Here is a 14,711-nt window from a genome sequence, read left to right as displayed (position 1 = left end):
TTTTTCAGCTTTTTATTGAAAGTAATAAATTAAGACGTTTATCTTCAAGCGGTTTCACCTCGCGTAGTCATCGCCAACACATACATTAGCACGCTCACAGTACTGAGTGTTCCGGAATTCATTTCAGTAGCAACAACATTCACTGACCTTAAAAAAAAAAAACAAAACACAAACAAAAAACAAAAAAACCACCTTTCCACTTACAGTTACTTGCTAGTCTTACACAATTGTACCTTCCACACAGTATAATACTTTAAAATGAAGATAGTTTGAGGAAGCAATATCTTCGGCGGCTCTTCCTTAAAAGGAAGCCACGGGCCACTTGCTGAGATTGGCTTTGCTGCAGGTACTAAGATTCCATCCGGTCATCCTGGGAGTCAACACTTATGGTGGAGCCTTGGCTACTGGCATCAGCACTTTCATAGGACTTTTGATCTTTGGCAAAGTTGATGAAAACCTGATTTTTCAAGGGAAATAAAGCCATTACTGCTTGGTAAGCTAAAGGAAGAAATAAGGTTAATGCACACACACACACACACACACACACACAGAGTGAAAGAGAAAATAAGAAAACTAGATAGTTTAGGGACATGTCCACACATATATACACACTCTCACTAGTAGTCCTTTTACATACTCAAATTTAACTGGGCTTTGAAAATAAAACCCATATCTACAACTATAATCATAATATAAATCTAAAGCTATAGTTGAGTATCTATAACCACATATCTATATTTATATGATCTACATTAACATCTCTATCAAGAATAATACAGGAACCCAAGCCAAACCATTATCAAATGTTTATGAGATGATGTTGAGAGAAATTTCACTAGTTTCAAGGGTTAATATACTAAAACAAAATTTGTAAAGAAAGCCCACATTAACTTTATGTTCAGTAAGCCAGTTATTTAATTTTTTTTTAATGTTTGTTTATTTTTGAGAGAGGCAGAGCGTGAGCAGGGGGAGGGGCAGAGAGAGAGAGGGAGACACAGAATCTGAAGCAGGCTCCAGGCTCTGAAATGTCAGCACAGAGCTGGATGCAGGGCTCGAACTCAGAACTGTGAGATCATGACCTGAGCTGAAGTCAGACGCTTAACTGACTGGGCCACTCAGGTGCCCTAGTAAGCCAGTTATTTAACAGGCAGACTTTTATTACTTGGTTTAAAATCATTAAGTCTGTTAGTCATAGATTCCTCCAGAAACTATTGATATTTTGTGTCTGACATGGTCATGGTAGTTGATTATAAGTCAAAGGCTAAATTTTCTGGGTCAGTAAAGCCATAATTTCCTGAAGGCCCCATAAAAAATTTTCCATAAAATGAAACACTCTGAGGCCCCTGAGGCTTAATGTTCAGACCTGTTGTGACGGTAGATGCAATGAACTGTTCTATATATCAGCTTGGTAGAGCTGTATGAAATTAACACCACACAGAGATGGTGAAGAATGACCACAAAGGCTCTAATTACTGAATACAAAGAAATTAAGAGATGATATGAGTAAAACAAAAAATTCTACATTTACCACTTTGGTTGCATGATTCTAGCAGATCTAAAGGTCTGATACCAAATTCTCTTTATGCTGTGCTAACCCCGGAAGCCAGTCAATAGAAATGTTATTTAAGAAACCTACTGAAAAGGGGGAAAAAGACAGAAACTTATCAAGGATAAAGTAAGGAAAGTGTTAACATCTGTTTGTTTCATAGGTGAAAATACCACTTTGTTGCTTTACATATTCATATAACCTAATGGATATAAGTGTCTTATAGTAAGGAAACGTCTTCTTTTCTCCATTAAAAAATAGTTCATGCTTTTCACACTTTTTTTGAACATCCCAAAAAGTAGGTAGAGTTAAATTAAGCTGGGGTGCCTGGGTGGCTCAGTCAGTTAAGCATCTGACTCTAGATTTCGGCTCTGGTCATGGTCTCACTGTGGTGGGATCGAGGCCCATGTGGGTCTCTGTGCTGATGGTGCGGAGCCTGCTTGGGATTCTCTGTTCCCTTCTCTCTACCACTCCCTGACTCGTGCCATCTCTCTTTCTTTCTCTCTAAAAGATAAACATTTTTTTAAAAAGAAATAAATTGGGGCGCCTGGGTGGCGCAGTCGGTTGAGCGTCCGACTTCAGCCAGGTCACGATCTCGCGGTCCGTGAGTTCGAGCCCCGCGTCAGGCTCTGGGCTGATGGCTCAGAGCCTGGAGCCTGTTTCCGATTCTGTGTCTCCTTCTCTCTGCCCCTCCCCCGTTCATGCTCTGTCTCTCTCTGTCCCAAAAATAAATAAAAACGCTGAAAAAAAAAATTTTTTTTTTAAAAATAAAAAGAAATAAATTAAGCTAAGTTTTTCAGGTGTAAGCTTAGATATTGCTTCAATTAAAAACAAACTGAATGGTATTAAAAAGAAATAACCAGAATGTGTAATAATTACTATGTGACATTATGCACTTGGGTAGTGGTATCCAGCTTACCTCTTCCAGGGTCGTTTGACTCACTAAGAAATTTGTGATATTTAAAGCAGTCTTGTTGGTTTCTAGCAGATCAAAAATGTTTGCCACTCCTCCTGCTGTGACAGGCACATGGTATTCTAGCATGCTGAGGTGCTGATCCTGTGGAAACCGAGGGAAACAATTTATTCTGCAATGTCAGGTCATACTGAGTTGACTAGACATAACTTGACCAAGAGCTAAGGAAAATACTGAAATGCATTCCATTGACAATGATGCAACAGTATAAAGTGATGGCTGTATTTTGAAACTAACAACCTGCAAAGAGATGAAAAGTTTTATGAATGTCAAAGAGGAAACAAATTACAAACCTAATGAATATTCCAAAGTAGTCTACATTCCTATGCACTTATAAAGTCATCACAGTCTTGCCTAGAAAAAATACTGTGAAATGGTATTTTAAATACTTTTTTAATGTTTGTTTATTTTTGAGAGACAGAGTACGAGCCAGGGAGGGGCAGAGAGAGAGGGAGACACAGAATCTGAAGCAGGCTCCAGGCTCCAAACTGTCAGTACAGAGTCCAACACAGGGCTTGAACCCATTAACCGTGAGATCAAGACCTGAGCCAAGGTCGGATGCTTAACCGACTGAGCCACCTAGGTGCTCTATGAAATGGTATATTAGAGGTCAGATTATGCTTAGCTCACATTAAGGCTTTTTTCAGGGATCACATTTAGAATTTTTTTGTTTTGTTTTGTTATAATGTTAGAATTGTTCTAAAAGGCTGTGGATTAACTTCAATTTATATTGGCTAAAGATGCTAGATTTCAAAAGCATGGCATATGAAAAATCTCTTTCAAATATGCCACATTCTTTCTTAACTCACCTGGAAATTCTTTTCAATTTCTTCATTAGTCCATAGTATCACCATCTACTTATAATCTATTCTTGTTTTCTTGGAGCATCTTTAACATTTTGCTTTTCTACATATTTAATAGTTAGCATATCCTTTTTATTTTTCCTCTACAATGACTCTTAAATTTAAACCTTTCCTCTCTATTTGCACCATCAATGTTATTAACTTGATGTTCCCCACTCCATATCTAAGCAACTGTTACAGCCTCTTCTGTGGCCTGGAAACTGCATACATTCATACATTCTGGCACAAAGCAGCTAGGATAATCTTTCCTAAGCACTATTTGATCAAGAATCTACCCCTGCAACCTATATGGATCATGACTGTGTATTTCACCTGGTATTCAAGACATGTTACTGGAAACCCCTCCTCTTCTCACTCCTGTGCTCACTGCCTACCCCCTCTTATTAACCTGTGCATGCATCACGCCTGTTACCACAATCAGGCTATCTTACTTATTTTTATTCCCAAAATGTTGCTTTTGCTATTTCCCTTCTAGAGATCTAGAAACCACCACATACTCATAAAGAATGGTCTGTTTAGAAAGAAATGAGACTTTTGTGATCACTGCATTTGCTTTTTGTAGCCCCAGCCCCACAAGGAACAGACCAGGGTGAATGTAATCTCATCACTCAGTGAATAAACACAGATTTCAACTCAGAAATTCACCAAAAGGAGAAGCACTATGACCAACGTGATTTGTGCAAAGTGTCCTTTAATTTTTAAATTTGATTTTAATTTAGATGGTTGAAAATAGACTTTGATAAGAATCGTAAAAGCCATTGTTTCCTGAAGAAGTTAGCCAAGGTTTGGGAGGTCCAGGCAAAGGTATTTTATAGAGATAAAGAATTATTTTAAAAAATGCACTCTATTTTACTATCTACAATCATGTCACATTACTATGGTGCCTTATAGTTTATGAAGTAGCTTTGTGCACATTTTACCATTTATTTCTCGCACCAATTTTGTGAAGTAGATGTCATTATGCCTATTTCACAAAGGAGAAAAATGAGGTTCAGAGACTTTAAATATCTTGCTGGAAGTCACACAGGGAGAGCTGGATTTTGGTCCATCTTTCACCATTTCTTTCCACCTTTACACACCTGATTTCTATTAAAAACACTGGCTATAACTACATCTTGTACAAACTACCTACACATCAAAGATGTTATAAGGATAGCTGTTTTGTCATGTGCATTTATTTAAATATGTACTATATGAGATACATACACATATAACTGTGCCTGTCCATCCTGTGGGTATGTATATATAACATGAGATTAATTGAATAATGTTTCAACTAGTGTGGGACTTAAGAACTTGATTTCCAAGCAGTTCAAATCATTGTGGGCTTATTTTCCAAATGAAAGGAACAAAGAAGATAGTCTTTTCCAGCTGTGACATTCTGGAACTTTGCAATTGTTTTTTTTCTAAGAAGAAATGTTCTTAGTCATATAATATCTGTCTTCCCTCAGTCCCTTAACATATATAACTAGTAAACTCTGTGTATACAACTTAAAAACTAATAGTATGGTCATAAAGCCTCTGTGAGGAACAAATAAATGAAGATATATATATATACATATAAGGACTACATTTTATGTATGTATGTATGCGCTTATGTTAATGCAAGCTGTCTACACCCAATGTGGGGCTTGAAGTAATAAACCTGAGATCAAGACTGACATGCTCCACAGAATGAGCCAGCCAGTTGCCCCAGGACTACATTACTTTTAAATAGCTACAAAATTATATAATTAATTTGAGGATTCTATTTGTTCATAGTAAATATGTTTCAGAGTGTCTTATGTATCTTGAACTAATAGGTGTATTAATAGTAAAGCCACAGTCAACTTAAAAAAGGCAAACATCCGTATGAGATTATGACTACCAAAATCAGTCAAGACTAAGAGGTAGGACAATTTCTTACTTACTTTTAAGTATGTTTTTGGAAAGTGCAGTTGCATAAACCTTGTGAGGGCCTCCATGCTCACTTTGGTATTCTTCAAGTGAACCTTGACAGTAAATCCTCTTCCAAACCTAGAAAGAAAAAGTGTGGAATGTGATATGAGTTACATTTCGCTGAAATAGCTCCCCTGGAATTCTAGGTAATGAAACAGGACCCAAGCTGACCATGATAGCCCCTTTACTTATATAAAGACTGTCATTTTGCCATAAAAGTTCAGGGTATGTTGCAACTGGAAATAGTGCACTGCCATTATTTTTTATTTAGTTCTACCACTATCCAAAGTCACACTCCTTGGACAAAAGCTGCATTAGAAAGAAAACATAAAATCTTGGCTTTCTTTGACATGGATGAATTGGCAATTGATGTCAATATCTGGGGTTAAATACTTTCTAATTTAAAGCAGACAGGTCTTAAAGGGCAAGTCTTTGGAGATTTGGTGTCAAAAGTGAGCATTATTCATTTTAAAAATGAATAATAAATCAATATGCTAGCTAACTGTTTGCCCAAATATAGACTTTATAAACAAGTCACAACAGACTCTGGGAACAATGTATATGGCCTCTTTTGCCCTTTTTTCTTACCTTGGTTAATGCTATCTTATAAGAAAACCAAGCTGTACAAATAAAATTATAAAGTTAACACCCTGAAGTTTGGAGATTAACATGAATACGTGTAAGTGCATATGCATTCTGGCAAATATAAAATTTTAATTTAATTTTAATTTGGTCATATGATATTTATGCACGTTTCCCCAGTGTATTCTTGATTAAACGTTTTGAATGCAGTAAAAATGTTAAATAGTTTACTGAAAGCCTGTGCAAATGGAAAATGAACACGTTAGATAAAAATCTATGTCTTCATGTACTTGGGAAGGTCTAATTTCTTCTTGAGTAAACTCTTAGAAACTGCCTTCTGAGAGTTATTTTTGTCGTAGTTGTTTTTAAGACCTAAGTAAGATAATTTTAAGACCTTCAGTAAGGTAATTTAACTTTAAGGTGAACTGATGATCAACTTTTTCTTTCCAGTTTTACTACTCATTACAGGATAGGCTGCTGAGTAATCCTACAAAGTAAGGACAGTACTGTTAGATGTACTTCCCCACATCAAATGTCAAACAATGCCATTGTTCTTCACCTGCTCTTTATATGCTGCAAAGATCCAATGCACTGGAACCTTCCATTCACCATAATGGCCAACCTGGTACAGAGAGCCTCACATTCTTCCATGCTGAAAGACAGAATCACATCAGAATTCTGGGCACAGAGAAGTGCTCATAAGCATAAGCTGAGCTGTTTCATTATGGCACCTTGGAAATACTATTTTAGTTCCTTAAGATGTCTTTTCCCTTGAAGGACACACAAAATACATTTTAAAATATAAATTAAATGTCTTCACATAGGGTTTATTACTCTTTATTCTCCAGCTTCAAGCTATCTCTCTCACCTGGAATGCCCTCTCATCAAATGCAGCATTTCTTTCAACCTCTTTTAAGCTTAGGCTCAAGACCTACATTTCCTGAGAAATGTTTCCAAAATAATCCTGAGCTTTTTTCATGATGTTTCATATTCCATATTCAGTTGACTTTTATGCTTTTTTATTTATAACTAGTTAACCTATACTTGATTATATAATCTCTCATTTCTAGAACTGTGTTAACTGGTAGAGATCCTCTCCACTTCCTACAAAAGCGAATGGTAATGAAAAGACTGGTTTCAGAACACATAGTGTATGGGGCATAGCTAGAATATGAAAAAGTCTCTTAATTATAAACTAATCTAGAACTTTTCCTACTATGAGAATTGCAGGGAAGAGATCACTTTAATACATGGCTAACCTTATAAAAAAGGCACAGATAAAATGCTTCAGCAGCATTTTTATTTCCTTGATTGGAAAGGTCTATTTCATGGAGGAGGACTGGGAGATTAGAATTTGTATTTTTGGCGGCACTTGGGTGGCTTAGTCAGTTGGGCATCTGACTCTTGGTTTCAGCTCAGGTCATGATCTCACGGTTCGTGGGATCGAGCCCCGCGTCCGGCTCCAAGCTGACAATATGTAGTCTACTTGGGATTCTCTCTCTCCCTCTTCCTCTGCTCCTCTCCCACTCATGCATGTGCTCTCTCTTTCTTTCTCTCAAAATAAATAAACATTAAAAAAAAAGAATTTTGATTTTGTGAATAGACAGTTTCAGGTAGAAAGCACAGCCAAAGAGAGGGTGTGGTGATAAGGAAGGCAGTGAGTGTATGTGGAACCACTAGTCATTCAGATTGACTGAGAGGACAGGGTGTCATAGGAGAAAAAAAAAACAAAAAAACCCCAGAAATTTAGATGAAGCCAGACAATAAAAGGCCTTGTATACTACGGCTGAGGATGTTGAACTTTATGTGATAGGCAATAAGGAGTCCTAGTCAAATTAAGAGAGTCATAAGTCCCTCTCAATTCGAGAGAAATTTATTTTTAGAAAGACTGTCCTACTGGCCACAGGAGCTGGATTCTCACGTGAAACCTGCCTGACTCGCCCCTGTGACCATAAACATAAAATACTTTATTTGGTTGTGGCAATTCATCACTAATATACATTACATAGGAATACCTCTTCCCATTTCTCATCCTAAAATGCTGTCGACTTCAGTGTTCCCCCCACTCAGTTTACCTGTGAGACGTGAGGATGACGGAACATTTATTCTGCACTTCTTCTGAAATGATCCTCCACAGGTGCCGTTTTGACTTAGGGTCCATCCCAGAGCTCGGCTCATCCTTAATAGAAAGTTACAGGGAAGATTTATCAAATTAATTAATATTTGATGAGGTCCTTTACATGAATCACTGCATCTCACTTGCCTAGAACAGAAATCACTTTGCGAAGTCCTGTGACTAACTTGTTTTGTACTTAATAGGTTTCTTTCTGCTGCTGTCAGAAAGCTCAAAATTAACCATTTAAAATTGTCAATCTGTTTTAAAAAGTGCCTCAGTGAAGTTGACACCCTGTTACTTTACACTTGTCTCATATTTCTTTGGAAAAAAAAATCCGGTTCAATTACTGACAAAGCAGAGTTTCTGCATTTAATACTACATTGTCACATGTATATTTGAAGCTACATCAACAAGATTGCTACCTTGCTCCTGATAGCAGAATTGTGGCACGAGGAATAATACGGCATGTGTCACACAGAGAACACAACCTGATTTTCCAGTTAATATGTTTGAGGTAGATTTTAAATTCTATGCTACTAATTGAAATTTAATACTCTTTAGGGAAATTAAAATAAGATTTGTAGAAATTGTCAAGTAGAAAATATAAATCATATTTAAAATAAATGTTTCGAAAAATTGTTCAGACGTAAGATGCAAAATGTACAAAAATGAATGACCTAAACAAAGAATACTAGATCCTAAGAGATGATTAAATTAGCAAGTTCTAGGTCAAGATTAGGTAATAATTAAAAATATGAATTTGCAGTGGAAAACATCCACATAGGATCATCTGAGGCTTGTGTTTATAGTAAGAGGCTAAAGAAAGGAATGGATATTGATTTGGGCAAACAGTAAAGGATATCTTCTCATTGCCCCTGTTTTTGAAGATGATAGCATAGATGGCCGATGCATATGGAAGAAAATATAATAGCTTTCTCTCACAGCCTGTATTTCAGTTCAGCTCATTAATATATAACCTTTGCATAGCACTTTTAAATGTTTTAAAGTAATTTACATCCATTATTTCACAGGGGTACCTAAGGATTGTTTTGTTTAATTTAGGGGACACTTAGACAATAAAATTCCACCATAAGCATCAATTGGCAGGGAGGTAATGCGCTATAAGCTTCTGGTATTATAGAAAGGTAGGTTGTGTATCACTCTCGTTGGGCAGTTTAAACGATTTGGTTCTCTGTCTGACTGAATCCCCAGAATAATGTGGTGATTTGTTACTGAATTCGTATTGCATATGGTTAAAGCTCTTGTGAAGTTTGGAGCTCCTTGAATGAAGGGGAGCTTCCAAAATAAGGACAAGTTCATTTCTCGGTAATAAACACCTCCACAATGTTTGGTGCGAAGAGCAAGCAGGATGCCACATCACCTCTACGTGAACTTTGTATTTCCAGGTGACGAATTTAATTTTCCAGCTCCTAACCGAACTATAAATGTGAAGTGCATCTCTTGCCTCCAAAAAATTCAAACAGAATAGGAAGGCATATTGTCAATCACATCCCAAACTAGGTAACGTGTATTTTTAAGTCACGAGGAAATGAAATTTTAGCACAACATGTTGCCCTAAAATGTGTCTCTCCTCTTTAGTAGAAGTTAGAAAATATGTTGGTTCATCTGACGAGTTACTAACAGAACAGATTTCTTCAATAATGGGTAATCAAATTCTCCCATATTTTGTAACTTTACTTACTCATTAGCATATCCTGAATTTGGTTTGGCTACTTCCTGTTCCCATGACAAGTGTCTCTTCTGAAACAGACTGAGCCATAGCTCTTTGCTGACATAAATTCCCTTAAGGAGACAGCGTATGTAAAGTGTTTTGCAAAATAACCAGCACATTGTGAGACTTCACCAAAGGTTTATGGCAACAACGATAGTAACATGTTGCACATACTATTGGACATGTGATTCTAATTATGTAGTAGCCTTTTCCACAACAGTCCTCTTACCAGCAGCAAAATGGAAGGTTTCCCTATCAAGGCCAGGGCGGTGGATAATTTTCTTTTTGTGCCGTAACTGCACAGCGAGGTAGCCCTGTCCTTGTAGGGCATCAGGTGAAGTCTCCTAAGGAGTTTATGAACAGTCTGTGGGTGGAAAACAGGAGTTAGAGGAAAAGATGCTTATGAAAGAAAGTTCTATAACGAAGAAATACATACCTGAAAAAAATTCAAACATTTAAACCAGCATAGATTTTATTCTTACTTTTTTTTAATTAATTTTTAAAGTTTATTTATTTATTTTGAGAGAGACACAGATAGCATGAGTGGGGGAGGGCAGAGAGGGAGGGAGAGAGAGAATCCCAAGCAGGCTCCGTGCTGCCAGCACAGAACCCGATGCAGGGCTCCAACCCATGAAGCTGTGGGAGATCATGACCTGACCCGAAACCCAGAGTGGAGGCTTAACTGACTGAGCCACCCAGGTGCCCTATTTTTACTTTTAAAGGTCCACCTACAGATGAAAATTATTTAAAGAGATGAAAACGATTCTGTGGAGGCTCATTTTCAAATGAGATTTTCTGCTGTGTATGTGTGTGTGTTTACAATTGCAGATTGTACTTTCTGCAGGATTTCTTTATAAAACTTAAAAGAGCTAAAACAGAACATGACCCTTCACAAGGCAGGTTTCTCATTGACTGTCCTCACTGTTCTGTCTTTCTTCTTACTGGGGGAGCAAGTTGTCACAAAGGCTTCGTGTCTATTTAAAACTGACCCACTATCAAAACTTTAGCACATTAACTTAGGAATCATGGGTTCCTGAGGCTATTTCTGTTGTTAAACAGCTCTGGTAAATAGAGGAATCCTAGGAGGATTTCCACAGGTCCTTGGGGTTGCAGAAATAGAGGAGACTGCCCTAAGGGTTAGTCATTCCATTAAAAAGGCAAATGATTGCCATGAAGCACAAGACCACATTTAAAAAATCAAAATGGAAGCTATTCTATTTTATGTGGGCAGTTTGCAGGGAATTGCATGTTTCAAAACTTATCTAAACACTAAAGGATGTGCAGACCAACCCATGCTCAAGCCAGAGCCTAAGGCAAGTGTGATCCTTTACTTGATAGTTCTTGAAAGGTAACTGAACAAGCACAGGTCAAGGAGCTTCTGAAGCTGAGTTCATAGGTATATATATGATGTACAAAATTAAGCTAAGACTGCCTAAACTTTCAGTGACAGGAGGAAAATGCCCTAGTTTTTCAGATGTCAACTTAGTCTTGAGAGTTGGGGTTGCGGCGGGGGGAGCTGAAACAATAATGGTTTTCAAATGAACTAGTTTTTCACCCTCATACTCACGTCCTTAATATCTTTTTCTGGAATTCCATGTATCCTCGCGTAGAAATACAAATGTTCTTCCACCGATACCAGGTCGTCTAAGGCATCTTCCTGAGGGCAGTATCCAACCAATGAGCTGTGTGAGTCAACATGACCCAGAGATCTGCATTGAGAGAAGTGAAGATACAGAGGGGTTTCAAAAGGTATGTCCCTTCTAGTCCCCAAAAGTTGGGAAGGCAGCTCTACTTTGGTCATGGAGATTTGTGATTCTAATAAAAAGAGGTAAAATAACCCCACCATCATATCACACACATAAAGTTTTAAAAATTAGGGCACAAAATAGCTGTTTCTCCCCTAGGGATGTAATACTATATCTACAAAATAACAAAGCGTTCATTTTAATTATGTTGTGCTTGATAAGTTGAAGCCATGGTTTCCCATACCCAGTTTTATTTCTGATCAGAATGTTTCCACTTGAAGGAATTATGTCTCCTGTCAGCATCTTGAAGATAGTTGTCTTTCCTGCTCCATTCACCCCAAGAAGGCCAAAGCACTGGTTTGGGAGAGGGAAAAAAAAAGATGTAAATCTTAACCCAAACCAGACATGTTACTATTACATCTGCTTCCTCTTTTTCCCTGGATGAAATAAATTCCAAAGAAAAATAAGTTCCTGGAATTATTCATGGATATTGTAGTGTTCTTCTGGCATTTGATAAAACTTTCTCTTTTACAACAAATATCTTTTTTTTTTCCTTTTACCATCTGAACATTTGTATATATACACAGGACTTGTTTTACATATTATATTATCTGCGTGACATGATAAAATATTCCATAAGTAAGATACGCTAACTTGACAAAGTAATTATATTTATAGGTTTCACATTATTCACACAAAATCACTACTGAATAAGCCACTGAAGCAATAATTTCTTTATGCTGTTGAATGGATTGGATGCATGTGGTTTGCAGCTCTCCTCAAAAAAACTAAGGGAAATGCCCACATTTTCTCTTTCTTTTCAAAGCTGGCTTAATATTTCTTCTATAAAAATGGCAAGAATAAATATGAATGCAGTTCTAGGACCTTGCTTCTTTTTTTATTAAAAACAACTTTCTAATGCATATTTATTTTTGAGAGAGGTAGAGAGAGAGCTTGAGCAGAGGAGGGGCTGAGAGAGGAGACAGAGGATCCGAAGCAGGCTCCAGGCTCCACACAGACAGCAGAGAGCTCAATGCACCACCTGAACCCACAAACCGTGAGATAATGACCTGAGCCAAAGTCAGACGTTTAACCACCCAAGTCAGATGCTTAACCCACTGAGCCACCCAGGCACCCGTAGGATCTCGCTTCTGACAACAGATCTCTTCATGCTGTCTTTCACAGGGAGCTGAAAACTGAAAGTTGAAGACAGCGCCTTGCATGGGCTTCTTGACTGAAAGTCCAGCCCAGGGAGGACAGTAGGTAGCATGGGCAGGGGCTCAGAACTAGGTGTGTGGTGAATCCTCCCTGACGAGAGGGAAGACTTAGTAAGTAACAGAAGGATATGTGTACATTGTATACACAGAATCCATCAAGATATTCAGAGGTTGACTTCTACATTTCTAGAAAAAAATAGGAAAGTTTAAAGATTTTTGTGACTTAACATGCCAATATAAAGGACAGTTAGGAACAGAGAAAGTTCCTCACCTCCCCAGCGGGTATGCCAATGCTGATGTTGTTTACAGCTATAATCTTTTTGTGGATAAGTTGGTAGGTCTTTGTGAGACGATGGAGCTGGACCAGGTCAAATTCACTTGCGCCATTTTCCACTCTTAATCTCTCAGCTCGGACGTCTTCATCTTCGTCTATTGTCTCCACTACAGGAGACGAACTAAATTTTCTAAAGAAGAGTCTAAAAAAAAAAAAGACCCAGTGATTTTGCATCAATGATTTTAAAGTGGCACAGCTCAATTTCAACATGTTTTAATGAATTCTCACTTCACTAAAAGCGCACAATCACACACTAGGCTTCAGATTTGTTATGCATTATGCTACTTAAGTAAGTTAAGAATTAGTACAAATGCTCTTCACCATATTCAGTGACATGAATGTCCCTCTATGTTCTGTTTACTGTGAATGTCTTACTTAGTATCTAGGCAATATATTAAGGTTATCAGCCCTGAAAGCAGTCTCAAACCCACATCAGTACCTTGCCTAATGTATGCTAAAGCAAACCAATCCAAACAAAATTTAAAAACCCAACAAATCAATTCAGGTCTTCTTCCCAATGTCCCTGTTTCTTTTAATGATATCCCCAGAGATTCTAACTGTGATGTTTTCTTTGAATCTTCCCCATTACAAAATCTATGCGTGTAGTCAGTCTCCTAACACTGGAAATGCCTTGGAACACCCAGTCATCAATCATGTTCTGTCTATTTCTATTACCATCAGAGGCTTTCACTGTTTCTCACTAAATTCTTCAAGAATTTCTAACTGTTCCAATATCTCTGATCCTCCATTCTAAACTGTATGAACTCCACAGAATCACATCTCCGAAAGCACCGTTTGACCATGTTGCTTTCTGGTCAAAACACTTAATGGACTATTATTTGTTTGTTGAAAAAGTCCAAATAATCTCTCTACCCAAGTATCCAATAGACTCCATAGTCTTCCAGCCACATGCTTGAGCTCCTACTATTTCGTTGCCTTTATTCTACATTCTAATCAAATTGTATTACTCATTTCTCAAATACACCCTAAGATTTTTTTCTCGGTCTTTGCTCTTGTCATTATTTTTATTACTATTAACTTAAGTTTTATTTTTCAATAGGTGATACATGCACTCTATGTATTAAAATGGTACTGAAGAATATATAGTGAGAAGTAAGTTTCCTTCAACTCTACAGAGCTCTCCTCAGCAGGGCACCCATAGAGAGATAGTATATGCATATGTATGTATAAATTATAGTTCTTTTCTAACTCAAATGATAATATACTTCACACAAAGTTTTGAACTTAGCATTTTTCACTCAATAAGTATTAGTAGTAATCCCAAATATTCCATACAGAACTGTATCAGTCTTTCTAATGCCTGCATAGTGTTTACCTATGAAAAAATGTAAATCTGTATAATTTATTTAACCAGTCCATGAAGGACATTTAGGCTGTTTTCATTCTTTTGCCATTAAGAATGGTTGCAATGATGGATAACTTTATACATTCATAAATCTGCAAATGTGTGAGCATATCTGTAAGAAAAGAATCCTAGAAATGGAATAGTCAGGTCAATTGTATGCATATTTCTTTTTATTTAAGATTCCATTTTCTCCTTATTCAACCTTCTCCAAACCCATTGCTAATATGCTACTCACTCAGTCTTCTTTCTTCATTTCTACTTTCTAGCCATCCTTTAAACTCAACTCAAACACTACATCC

At 37.2% G+C, this 14,711-nt stretch overlaps 1 protein-coding gene across 1 annotated transcript in view; it reads right to left on the bottom strand.

Moving 5' to 3' along the window:
- Nucleotides 1-317: 317 nt before the first annotated feature.
- The window catches only part of ABCA12 (ATP binding cassette subfamily A member 12), a 185,427-nt gene continuing 171,033 nt past the window's right edge, over nucleotides 318-14,711 (bottom strand). The window contains exons 45-53 of the mRNA XM_047085001.1: nucleotides 12,984-13,188; nucleotides 11,740-11,849; nucleotides 11,318-11,459; nucleotides 9,980-10,114; nucleotides 7,978-8,081; nucleotides 6,462-6,554; nucleotides 5,293-5,398; nucleotides 2,466-2,603; nucleotides 318-457 (exon numbers count right to left, since the gene is read on the bottom strand). Of these exons, the coding sequence (XP_046940957.1) occupies nucleotides 350-457; nucleotides 2,466-2,603; nucleotides 5,293-5,398; nucleotides 6,462-6,554; nucleotides 7,978-8,081; nucleotides 9,980-10,114; nucleotides 11,318-11,459; nucleotides 11,740-11,849; nucleotides 12,984-13,188 (1,141 nt within the window). The 3' untranslated portion in view covers nucleotides 318-349. The remainder of the gene's footprint in view (nucleotides 458-2,465; nucleotides 2,604-5,292; nucleotides 5,399-6,461; nucleotides 6,555-7,977; nucleotides 8,082-9,979; nucleotides 10,115-11,317; nucleotides 11,460-11,739; nucleotides 11,850-12,983; nucleotides 13,189-14,711) is intronic.

This window comes from Lynx rufus, unplaced genomic scaffold, assembly GCF_022079265.1.
Source record: "Lynx rufus isolate CCGP_SWC_20201006 ecotype Redwood Valley unplaced genomic scaffold, mLynRuf1.p SCAF_2, whole genome shotgun sequence".
Taxonomy (NCBI): Eukaryota; Metazoa; Chordata; class Mammalia; order Carnivora; family Felidae; genus Lynx; species Lynx rufus.
Note: the sequence above shows the minus strand (reverse complement) of the source record. Positions and strands in the feature narration are given on the sequence as shown.